The sequence below is a fragment of the Hyaena hyaena genome, unplaced genomic scaffold (genome assembly GCF_003009895.1).
Source record: "Hyaena hyaena isolate Hyena2069 unplaced genomic scaffold, ASM300989v1 scaffold_144, whole genome shotgun sequence".
In the NCBI taxonomy this organism is placed as follows: Eukaryota; Metazoa; Chordata; class Mammalia; order Carnivora; family Hyaenidae; genus Hyaena; species Hyaena hyaena.
The window spans coordinates 2,963,796-2,976,520 of NW_024080776.1; the positions used below are offsets into that span (position 1 = coordinate 2,963,796).

The 12,725-nt window shown below is 45.9% G+C and overlaps 1 protein-coding gene across 4 annotated transcripts in view; it reads left to right on the forward strand.

Annotated features, from left to right (window-relative positions):
• Window positions 1–12,725, forward strand: part of ARMH1 (armadillo like helical domain containing 1) — a 49,356-nt gene that overhangs the window by 3,593 nt on the left and 33,038 nt on the right. For 3 of the 4 annotated variants that reach the window (XR_005529566.1, XR_005529567.1, XM_039238694.1), the window contains exons 2-3: window positions 11,040–11,174; window positions 12,179–12,406. Coding sequence is in view for 2 of the 4 variants with exons in the window: in XM_039238694.1 (XP_039094625.1) it covers window positions 12,201–12,406 (206 nt within the window). In the remaining 2 variants the exon portion in view is untranslated. Of the gene's footprint in view, window positions 1–11,039; window positions 11,175–12,178; window positions 12,407–12,725 lie in introns of those variants that run through there. The other variant, XM_039238696.1, reaches the window with a different exon arrangement.

The following is a 12,725-nucleotide window of genomic DNA, read 5'->3' on the forward strand; positions in this document are numbered from 1 at the left end:
AGAGGGCTTCATAGGAGGGAGATGGGAGAAAGGTGGTCTCTGGGGAGAGAATGGAGGGAAAGGAAACCAGGGAAAAGATGGGGCACATGGAGTCTGTAGGGAAGTGATGGGTGGTTGGCTCTGTGAAGAAGTTATGAATGGGTGGCAGAAGGAAGGGAATGTGAGAGAAAGAAGTGACAAACTGTAGTACATGTGCCCTGAGGGAGAAGTAAAAGGCCAGGACACCCTCTGGATGGGCCTGAGGTCAGAAGGAGAATGTTTCTTTCTCTGTCTCTCTTTTCCCCTCCCTCTCTCTTTCTGAATGGGGCACTGAGACTGAGGAGTTGGGAAGGGAGCCCTAGGAGAAGATCTCTATTCCATTCTAAAGATGGAGACTACAGGAACAGGGGACAGTGACTGCCTTCTCTCCAAGGCCATCTGGGGACAGGGAGCCAGGCTGGCAGCCCATGCTCTAGAGGCTTCTTGCTTTTAGGAACGTGTCTTTGATTTAGGAAAAGAAAGCCCTCTGAGAAATTTTATTTAGAAACAAGACCAGGTGACCTTTTGGTTTTTAATACCTCTGCTCATTTGTCACTAAGGACTTTTGACTTAGTACAATAGCTGGGGTTTTTGAGATTTTGTGATCTTAGTTTCCCTGCATGAAGAAGAACCATTTGTCTGCTATAGAAATGATTTATGGGTGAGTCCAGATTTATTAATCACCTCTGAAAACGGAAAGGAAATTAAAAACAAAGAGCCCACTCTGGGCTGAAGACAAAGTAGGTTTGTCGTCCTTGCAGAAGACTTTGCCAAGGTTAAAAGTCCACAAACAAACCAATTTGGACCGTGGTTCCTAATCCGGATTTTAATTTCATGTGCTTTGATTTTTTTCAGACCATTTTCTCTCCAAGGTAAAATAATGACTATTTTAATTGGCTGCCACTTACAGAGAGATTCCAATAAGCATGATGGCATACGTATATTTTTCTCTGGCATTCCATGTGTGCTCTGGTTCTTACGATCAAGCTGGTGAGGCTGACTTTTACTGCATACTGTATGCCATGATCAGTTGACTATAAATTAAATCCTCTTTTCCAAAAGCCATTTTCCATTAGTGCTAATTTGTTTGCTTCTCATTTCCACTGATCATTAGAGTCTCTGGTTGTGAGCACCAAATTGGAAATAATTTCTTTGACATTTCAAAAAAATCTCTCCCCTTCTTGAATGCCATTTGGCTGTGCAGCTAAAGAACATTATGGTTTGCAGACGAACAGTTCGCTCCAATTACAATTTAACTGACCGTTCATGGCACTGAATCCCTGTCCTTAGTGTCCAGAGATGACACTGTTGCTGACATTGCTATTTCCTGTCATAGCTGTAAAATGCCTCATAGACTTTGCACTGGCCTTCTTGGTTGAAGTTTCTGCCACCCTGCACATGGCAGCGTTGGGAAGCTGGTAGTTTTATGGACCTACATATCATGGACACTCAGATATAACCATCTAAAACAGGCGCAGGCTGACTTCTTCACTCATTCACCCAGCAAGCATGTATTAAACATCTATTTTGTGCCAGGCATTATACCAGGCGCTGGGGACACAAAGACAGGGAAGACCAACTCCTGCCCTTGAGGAACTCACACTCTAGTGGGATGGATGGTTAAGCTTTACAGCATAGTAGGGGAAGAGGTGGCATGGGTGGGACCACAGAACCAAGGGTCGTTGGTTGTCTTGGGGAAGTAGCCAAAGGGCAAAAAGGAAGCTGGCCATTTCTGATGGAAGAGTAGCATTGAAATGCAGAGGGCCTGGAAGGGCCTGGGAAGATGAGATGAGGTTAGCCCAGGGCCAAGTTTGAAAGGCCTTGTATGGGGGTGCCTGGGTGGCTCAGTCGGTTAAGCGGCTGACTTCAGCTCAGGTCATGATCTCACGTTCGTGGGTTCGAGCCCCGCATCAGGCTCTGTGCTGACAGCTAGCTCAGAGCCTGGGGCCTGCCTTTGGATTCTGTGTCTCCCTCTCTCTCTGACCCTCCCCTGCTCACACTGTCTCTCTCTCTCAAAAATAAATAAAGATTTAAGAAATTTAAAAAAAAAAATGAAAGGCCTTGTATGACACATGTTGTTTAGAGAAATTTGGGGGTGAAGAAGGGAGGAAGGGTAGAAGCTTGAAGGAAAGATAATCAAAGAAGGCATTATTTACATACTGATTTTGGTTGGTGAAAATTGAGCAGGTGTTTAAGAGAAGTCAGAATGGGGCAGCCTGGTGGTTCAGTTGGTTAAGACTCTGACTTTGGCTCAGGTCATGATCTCACGGTTCATGGGCTCAAGCCCTGCATTGGGCTCTATGCTGACCACAGAGCTTGGAGCCTGCTTCAGATTCTGTGTCTCCCTCTCTCTCTGCACCTCCCATGCTTGTGGTCTGTCTCTCTCAATCTCTCAAAATTAAATAAACATTAAAAAAACAAAGAGGGATACCTGATTGACTCAGCTGGTTAAGCATCTGACTTTGGCTCAGGTCATGAGCTCATTCATGGGTTCGAGCCCTGCATTGGGTTCGAGCCCCGCATTGGGTTCGAGCCCCGCATTGGGTTCTGTGCTGACAGCTCAGAGCCTGGAGCCTATTTCAGATTTTGTGTCTCCCTCTCTCTCTGCCCCTCCCCCACTCATGCTCTGTCTCTCTCTGTCTCAAAAATAAACAAACACAAAAAATTGTAAAAAAGTCAAAAAGATGGAAAGATTGAAGATAGAGGGGCAGACTCTAGCACCCATGGAAGGGCTGAGTGCTGACATAGTAGGGTTGAGAATGGAGGGGAGCGAAGGGAGGTGCACCTAATGGGCCCTATTTTCTCTGCAAAGTAGGAAGCAAGGTCAGCTGGGCATCCTTGATTCCTCCCCCGCTTTTACCCTCCAGTGCCAGTCACCAGGTCCTGTCGCTTCTACCTATGTGGCATGCCTGCTCCTCTCCAGCCCTACTGTCACCAGACTCTTTGGCCAAGATTAGGGGAACAGCCTCCTAACTGGTGCCCCATTTCCAGTCTTGCCTCCTTACAATCAACTTTCTACACTGCAGTCAAAAGATTTCTAGAACAAAATCTTTTCTTGTCACTCTTGACTTAAAACCCTTTAGTACCTTCACATGACCCTAGGGATCGAGCGTAGACCCTGTAGCACAGCACGTGCAGCTCTTCATTCTCTGGCCTCTGCCGATTTTCACAGTTTTATCCTTCGCCACTTCCATCTTCATACTGTGCCCCAGACACACTGAATGGTCTCAGCAATGAAAATGAGAGCTAAGTTTTATGTTGGCCCTTTGAGGTATTATCACCTCTTCTCAGGTAAGAGAGCTAAAGCCTAGAGAGAGGTTAAATGCTTTGCGTAAGGTCACACAGCCAGGAGGCGGGAGGTCATGGAGTTCTAGTGTCCGTGTTCCTAACCACAGCCCTGTACTGCCTCCCACCTGAATTCTTTAAATATGTCTTACACTCTCTCACCTCTAAGCCTTTGCATATTTTATTTCCTCTACCTGAAATACAATTTCATCACATCTTCACCTGGCTGGCCACATATCACAGCCTTTCAGCCTGGATGGTGTCTCTTCTGGAATGCCTTCTGAAACAGCCACCAGCCCAACCAAGGCTGGGTTAGATGTCTCTTGCTCACATTCCCAAAGTCTCCTGGTGCTTACCCTGTCATAGCACTTAGTACACTATTGAAGCTGAAGTCGCTTATCTACAGGACTCTGTGCCACCCCCGAACTGTGTCTTTTTCGCATTTATTCCTAGAGGCCTAGCTTGAGGAGGGGACACATTTGTCTGCCACTATTTGTTGAGTTTCATGTTTAATGGAATGGCTGACAGTGAGATTGGAGGTCAGGCGGAGAGACTCCTAACCATGTTTGAGGTGACTCACTGAAGATTTATATGCAATGTGACAGACACCGGGGAGCCAAGATGGAGCAGAGGGAGACAGCTGCCGGGGATGCAGTCAGACCAAGAGAAGACACCATGGTGGAGACGCCTCAGGGAAGAGGGCATTTTGACCTGGAGGAATAGTCAGTGGAGTTAGTTGTTGCAGTAACAGGACAAGTGAGCAAAAGATTAAGACACCCTTTCTAGGGGCATCTGGGTGGCTCAGTCGATTAAGCGTCCGACTTCAGCTCAGGTCATGATCTCACAGTTCATGGGTTCAAGCCCCGCATCGGGCTCTGTGCTGACTGCTAGCTCAGAGCCTGGAGCCTGCTTCAGATTCTGTGTCTCCCTCTCTCTCTGATCCTCCCCTGCTCATGCTGTCTCTCTCTCTCTCTCTCTCTGAAATAAATAAAACATCGAAAAAAAATTTTTAAATAAAAACAAAACACCCTTTATGCTGAGCGATGAGGAGGTTAGAGACGCTGGGTACAGTGATGGGAGCGGAGTTGGGGGGACAGGTGGCGGGGGAGGAAGAAGTCAAATTGCAGTGGGTTGAGGAGTGAACAGTCAGTGGGAGAAGAGAAAAGAGTATTGAGTGTTTTTAAGAGGCTCTCCTGTGAAATGAGAAAACCAGAGAGGGGACTGGAGGGGGATGTGGGGTTGAGGTAAACGGGTTTTGTCTTCATTTTTGCTTAATTTTGCTTTAGGCTAGGCAAGAATTGAGTAAGTTAACAAGAAAAATGCCTAAATAAAGAGTGCAGTGGAGGATACAGGGGAGAAGGGGGCAGTGGGTGGAGTGAGGCAGGACGGACGGACGGAGAGTTCTGGGAGAAGGAGAAGGAAAAGAGAAGCACGGGTGTGGGTACAGGTCACATGGGAAGAGTGAAGAAAAGACTGTGAGGACATTCTTGCCTCATGGCTTCTTGTTAACCCAAGAGTAGATGTCCTGAGAAGAGATGGAAGAGGAGGGAGGGCAAGGAGCTTGCAGGCGTCACAGGCCATTCACAGAGTTTAGCATGTGGATCATGAATGTGAATGTGGAGTTGGTTAGAGGCACCGATTCAAGGTCACTGGAATCTAGATTTTGTGCCTCTCCTACCTGCTTCAACAGATCCTGGGATTTACTCCATCAGAGCACTTTTTACTTTTTTTTTTTAAGTTGTGATTTTTTTTTTTTTAATGTTTTATTTTTATTTCTAGGAGGGAGAGAGAGAGAGACAGACAGCGTGAGCAGGGGAGGGTCAGAGAGAGAGGGAGTCACAGACTGAAACAGGCTCCAGGCTCTGAGCTGGCAGTCAGCACAGAGCCCGACGCGGGGCTCGAACCCACGAACCGCGAGATCATGACCTAAGCAAAAGTCGGACGCCCAACCGACTAAGCCACCCAGGCGCCCCTAAATTGTGATTTTTTTTTAAAGTTTATTTATTGAGAGAGAGAGAGAGAGAGTGAGAGCATATGTGTGCAAGTGCAAGGTCAGGGGTGGGCAGAGAAAGGGAAAGAGAGAATCCCAAGCAGACTCCACACTGTCCGCGCAGAGCCCATCGTGAGGTTCCATTCCATGAACCACGAGATCATGACCTGAGCCATAATCAAGAATGGGATGCTCAAGGCACCCCAAGAACACTTTTCACTTTTCATTAAAATCACCAGGTTGCCTTTGTCTCCACCAGCCAATCTCTAGGCACCTCGAGGGCAAAGGCTAGGTTTGTCATGTTAACCAGGCCTAATACCAGTACTTGGCTAGGAATCGGCACCCAGAACATCTGGTTAATTACTCTTTGGAGTTAAGGAAATTAAAGTGCTCATTATGAGCACACTGTGTCAGGTGTCAATTATGTTAACACTTGTTGAGCATCCATTATGTGCCAGGGACGATGCCAGGCGCCCAGATTTTGAAGATGGAGCATGTTGATGTTGAAACTGCCCAGCCAAGCTTGGGTAAACAGGAAGACAGGTGCCCAAGCCATTGTGAGCATCAGGGAGTGGCCCATAAATGAGCACCGAAGCATTGCAGAGGAGGAAGGACAGGAGGCTGGACCCCAGAGGAAAAGAAATAATTTTTTAAATTTATTTTTATTTTTTTTAACTGCTGGCTTTTTTAAGTTTATTTTTTTTTTAATTTTTTAATGTTTTTACTTATTTCTGAGAGAGACAGCGTGAGGAGGGGAGGGTCAGAGAGAGAGGGAGACACAGAATCTGAAGCAGGCTCCAGGCTCTGAGCTAGCTGTCAGCACAGAGCCTGACACGGGGCTTGAACCCACAAACCGTGAGATCATGACCTGAGCCGAAGTCAGACGCTCAACCGACTGAGCCACCCAGGTGCCCCAGTTTATTTATTTATTTTGAGAGAGACAGAGAGAGTACATGAGCAGGGGAGGGACAGAGAGAGAGTCCCAAGTAGGCTCTGTGCTGTCAGCGCAGAGCTCAATGCATAGTTCAAGCTCAGAAACTGTGAGATCATGACCTGAGCCAAGATCAAGAATCAGATGCTGAGGCACCTGGGTGGCTCAGTTAAGTGTCCGACTTCAGCTCAAGCAATTATCTCATGGCTCACAAGTTCGAACCCTACATCAGGCTCTGTGCTGACAGCTCAGAGCCTGGAGCCTGCTTCAGATTCTATGTCTCCTTCTCTCTCCGCCCCACCCCTGTTTTCTCTCTCCCTCTCAAAAATAAACATTAAAAAAAAAAAAGTTGAATGTTTAACTGACTGAGCCACCCAAGGTGCCCCTTTTTATTTTATTTGAGAGAGAGAGAGAGAGAGCGTGCACAAGCAAGGAAGAGGGACAGAGAGACAGAGAGAGAGAATATCTCAAGCATGCTCTACACCCAGCACAGAGCCTAACATGGGGCTTGATCCCACATCCTTGGATCATGACCTGAGTCAGTGCTCAATCAGCTGAGCCACCCAGGCTCAGCCATTCGAAAAGAAATGATTTAGTATGGGGGATTTAGAGAAGGGTTTGAAGCATGGGAAAGAAGGCAGCCTCCTCTCCATTCCCACTGGAAGCAGTGACTTGGGGCAGGGGTGGAGGGAGGTCAGATTTCAGTTGTGGCAAAATTAAGACAGTTCTTTGGGCTGAGATGTTTGAAACTTTATCTTGAGAGTAATGAGGAACTATGGAAGTTTGAAACAGGGAAATCTGTTTGCATTTTTTAAAATCTCAGGTGACTGAAAATTAGGACGGAGTAAACCTGAAGATCGTGTAGAGGCCATTGCAGCAATCCACCTGAGGGATGACAGGATCAGTGAAAGCAGTTGCAGTGGAGACAAAAATAAATAAACTGACGGAGATTTAGGAAGGCCAACTGGCAGAACCTGGCAACAACTCAGACAAGGAGAGTAAGGGAGAGGAATGTGTCAAAGGTAGCTCTTGGGGGGGGGGGGGTGCACCTGGGTGGCTCAGTCGGTTAAGGTTAAGTGTCCTACTCTTGATTTCAGCTCACGGCATGATCTCACGGTTCGTGAGTTCGAGCCCTGCCTTGGGCTCTGCACAGACACCATGGTGGAGCCTATTTGGGATCCTCTCTCTATATATTTCTCTGCCCCTCCCCACTTGCTTGCTCTCTCAAAAATAAAAATAAACATTCAAAATATATATATATATATATCTTGGGTGATGAGGTGATGAGGATATATATATATATATATATATATATATATCTTGGTGGTGAGCCAGTTACTGAAGTAGGACAACACAGGGGAAGGAGCAGGTGTGAGGGCTTGGCGAGCTCAGCTAGGGACTTAGGATTTGAAGAGTGTGTGAGACATACTGATGAGGACGTCCACTGGTCACTTAGATACAGGCATCTGAACCTCAGGAGGGAGGCCCAGGCTGACAGCAGGGTTTGGGAGACCTAAAGCCTGCAGATGTAGTATGAAGTGAAGGGGTAGAGGAGGCCAGCCGGGAGATTACAGAGCATGAGAAGACAACTGAGAACAGAGCAGAGCAGCACCGGAACCCAAGGAGGATCCAGTGAGGGGTCGAACCAGGGGAGAGTGAGGTCAGGAAAGAAATGTTGAAAAGGGAGTCACCCACAATCCATCCGAGGTCAAGCAAGATGAGACGACAGCAAGTTAGCCACCGAATTTGACAACAAGAGGTTATTGGTGACATTTTGGAACACAAGGGAGAACTGAATCAGTGCCTTTGGTTTAACGGAGAGAAGATGACTCTGGAGTTATACACAAACCTGAGTGCAGTTTCCATTTCCACCCCTGTTTAGCGGTGAGGCCTTCGATAAATGAGCAAACCTTTCTTAACTTTAGTTTTTTTAATCTGAAAACTAGAGATAATAATAAGTACTTCCTCAGGATCTTAAGAGGATTAAAACAATGTCCATAAAATATATGTGACTAGCTCTTATAGACACTAAAAAACATTAGTTTCTTCTCCCCAGCATCATTCCATCTCTCCTCCCTTCACCATGAAAGACGCATAATGTTTCCCCTTATATTTGATAGTCAAGAAGCTAAGACACAGAATTTATCCCAGCAGCTCTCTCCTGAAAGTGGCACATTTTTCTCCTTTCCCCACTGTTTTCTTCTTTTTAATTCTTTTTAAAATTGTACTTATTGGCTATTTGGTTTCTGTTTGTTTGTTTTGTAATCTTCATCAAGTCCTATTTTGAAGGAAAGCTGAGATAAAAATAAATAAGTGCCTGGAGGCTCTTGATTCAACTGCCATCCTGTACCTCCCCTTCCCCTCCACACCTCCCTAACATAACACTAAACAAATACAGGGAATGAAAGCTTGACAAATATTTGGAAGCTAGAAAGCAGGTAGGGGGATGTTATATGGCTTGAAACATCCTAAGAAATCACAAAGTAAGTGCCAGCAGGGGGAGATTACTGACAAGAAGCAAGTCAGTTCACATAGTTTAACCTCCAAAAAGCTTAGTGCCTTGGAGGCACAAATTAGCACAGGCCAGGCACCAGGTGTGGGGCTAAACATAGGGGAACTGGCTGAACTCTGTATGCAGAGCACTTTGCCCCCTCACCAGAGCTCCTTTCTCAAAAGCCACATGGCCACTCTAAACCCTCTTGCTGCATAAGGAGGAAAGAAATTGGAGGCCCCCATACTCAAGAGACCTCAGGCATAGTTTGAAGAGCAGGGATGAGATACAGGGTGGAAAACTGAGTAATAGAGGGAAAGCCTACACCCTGCATTGGGGCAGCCCAAGTCCTTCACATGATCCCAGGCATCTAGCACCCTCCACCCTCTCACCACCAGGCCGTAAAGTAGGAAAGTCCTGAAAACCCCCGGGAGAGGTAAAATACCCTCCACTGACATTTATGTGTTCTTCAATGAAAAGACTGGTTATTGACTGATAAAGAAATTTCCCAAATCTGAAGGACCATAGCACCCGATCAAAAAGAGCCCACCAAGGGCCTAGAATACTAAGTGAAAAACACCACCTGCACCAACGCATATCATCATACAATTTCAGAGAAGTATTTAAAAGCATCAAGAATGAAAAAGCAACCCACCGGCAATGGCACATAAATCAGAACGACATCAGACTTCTCAACAGCAACAAGGGAGGCTCAATACAAGAGAAGTTTATTTCTAACATGGAATTATATACCCAACCAATCTAACACGAGATCAGTATGCTTTCAGACTTTCAAGGACACATGCACAAAGTGATTTTCATTTCTTAGGAAACTACTGAAGAATATACTTCGACAAAACAAGAGAGCAAACCACAAAGGAGAAAGCGGTAGATCCAGGAAATGGAATAGTCAACAGAGATAACTGGCAAAAAGGAAATCCTAGGACAACATTTGTGTGCCAAGCTTAGCAAGCAACCAGTCTAACCGAAGCAGAAAGAGGTCTGTGGGAAAGAAGTTGCCAGAGAAGGGGCACCTGGGTGGCTCAGTCAGTTGAGCGTCCACCTTCAGCTCACGTCATGAGTTTGAGCCCCACAGTGCAGAGCCTGCTTTTCTGCCCCCTTCTCTCTGCCCCTTCCTGCTCTCATTCTCTCTCTCTCTCAAAAGTAAATAAACATTTAAGAAGAAGTCACCGAGGAAAAGATGGAACTGATCCGTTAAGGATTGAACATTTGGAAAAATTGCCATGTGTTTGGAACATTTGAAATAGCCCTAGGTATTCAGAAATCTAAGCAATTAAAGAAAAAGAAACAATTGTTAACTCCAGGTAAAACCAACTTGTAAGGGAAAGAAAATGTAATCGTAGTTTACGGCTTGAGTGGACAGTGTTTATTGAACTGATCAATAATGCAAACACTAACTATTGATTTAACTATAAATTGTGGAAAACTATATTGTGAGGATAAGGGGAGAAGAAAAAAATGGAAGTTATCATGGTACGAGAAAGCTAATTCCTCAACTGTCAGAGTAAGAAATAAATACTGCCCAAAACGGATAAATTAAGTGAGGGTGATGTAGGAGTTTGCTGGGGCTGCCACCACAAAGCACAAGAGGCTGGGTGGCTTAAACAATGGATATTGATTATCTCACAGTCTGGCGGTTCTGATCAAGGTGTCTGAGATCAAGGGGTTGCAGGACAGGTTTCTCCTGAGGCCTCTCTCCTTGGCTCCCCGTCTGACTCCAAATCTCATGTTCTTCCACTGTCACAAGATCTGGTGCTCCTCGGGGGCCCTGGCGGTGCCATATTCATCCCTGCATCTCCCTCAGCATCTCACACAGCGCCACGTGATGGGCCTGCCCCTTATACTCACTGATGGACAGCTGTATCGCTGTGACCTTTAAAGCTTTCATTCGTTGGTTTTCCTTTCCTGTTAAGAAAAGGGTAAGAGAGGGAAGGTCCAAGGAAACCTCAGGAGCCAAAGGGGGGAGAGCCCAGCTGGAAGTGTCCCATCCTCCCTGGCCTAGAATTGCTGGGTGCACCTCTGATGGCACTTTAAGTTTTAATCCTCAAGAGAGTCCACCCACGGCAACAGGGAGCAGCAGAGTGGGCACAGGGTGCTTTCCTGCCTCTTAAACCTAACGGTGGTGTTTCAACTCCTCTTTCCTGGGATCCAGAACAGCCATTCATCCCCATTTTCTTGAAGCCTGTTTGGCTGTTGAAGGTGGCCATGGCCTCTGAAAGTTATTCCCAAACTTAGGGCTATAATATCATTCACAGTGATTGATTCCTGATCCTATGAGGGATTTTGGTCATTTTTGTGTTTAGGTTGATCCACAGTTACTTACCCAGCTGTTAAAGCTGACAGGATTTCGTGGCTGTCTCCATCCCTGAGGCTACGTGGACGCCCTTCCCAGGCGTGTATCCAGTGTCCTCTGGGGAGCAGTGGAGGTTGGTGTGTAGGTATGTCTGTCTCAGTGTGCCTCAGATTATTGCTTCCTAATAAAATTCTGATAGCTGGGCCCCATCAATATCTCAAATACATGTGAGGAAACGTTAATTTAGAATCAATTTTAGGATGTTTCAGACTGTAAAGTCCTTTTAACTAGATCTCTGGCGAAGATGTAGAAGCACTTTATGGGACTGTAAATTTCATGTTGAACAGTCTTCGTGAAATACACATCTCCCCAACACACAAGCTGTTCTCTCCATATCAATCATGGCCCCTGCAAGTAATGTTTCACAAATATTCTGTAAATCACAGAAAACCCCATGATAATGTGAAATATGACTTTCACTTGTCTGTTAGACAAAAGAATCACACATGCCTCTCTCCCATCAGCACTAACATTTGTTATGGATAATAACACTTTCAATCACAACTATTTTTGGAAAACGGGTTGATTTTAAACCTTCCCTCCCCCACTGAAAACACTCTCCCAAGGACACAGACTCCTACAAACCACAGCCCATTAATCCAACTATGGAATGGGAACTTTTTATTCTTACTAACTTTTTTTAAAGTTGTTTTTAAAAGAGTTAGTATAAAAGCCCAAGGCACAAGGTTAAGGAGCATTTTTCCTTGGCCAGTTGGTATGAGAAGGGCCAGGACTCTAAAGACCCCAAATCTCTGACCCTGTGTGAAATGAGGGGTGAAAGAGACCCAGGTTTTTAGCAAACCTTATCGCAGCTGTCATCAGCAGAGGATCCAAGGAGCTAAAATCTTAGCTCCTAAATGTGAAGCAGGTGTTTGCCACCTTGCTATTCTTCATGCCAGATCCTGCCTGTTCAAGTAGGAGGTGACCTATTCTAGGGGTGTATTTTGAATGTTTCAACATCCATGTGGGTGGCAGAGACTCCCCCTGCCTCCAGCCGATTGCTGGAAAAGCAAAACCCTTAGAGTAGCCCACGGGACATGCATGGTTCTAACTATTTTGGAAACCTGTCTGTTTTCCCTCCCTCTGTAGCCAACTTCAGGACTGACTGACCATGACTTCTATAAAGGAGCAGGCAGCCATCAGCCGACTCTTGAGTTTTCTACAGGACTGGGACAATGCTGGCAAAGTTGCAAGGAGTCACATCCTCAACACTTTCATCAAGACCAACCAAGGCAAGACCGCCCCTGAGCTGGAACAGGAGTTTTCCCAGGGAGCCAGCTTGTTCCTGGTACGCCTGACCTCCTGGCTTAGACTCATGTATCCTTTGCTGAACAGAAATAAACTGGGCAATCTTCAAAGGAGAAAAGGAACGAAGATTATTGAGGGAGCTCTTCTCTTGAGTCTAAGATTTTAGATTAGGACATCTGGTGATCAAGGTAGTGTCCCCAAAGTCAAGAACTCTCTCCCTTCCTGTCTTCCCAACCTACAAATATGTCCTCATTCTCACCCCTAACCTCTTCCACTCCCATCAAGTTTGCCATGGGTATTCCCTTCTATCTGGTGTAGTCCTCTCTCTGTCCTCAGGAACCTTATTCTTTTTCTCTGGTGGCCTTCATGTTGGCCTCCCTACCAGCTT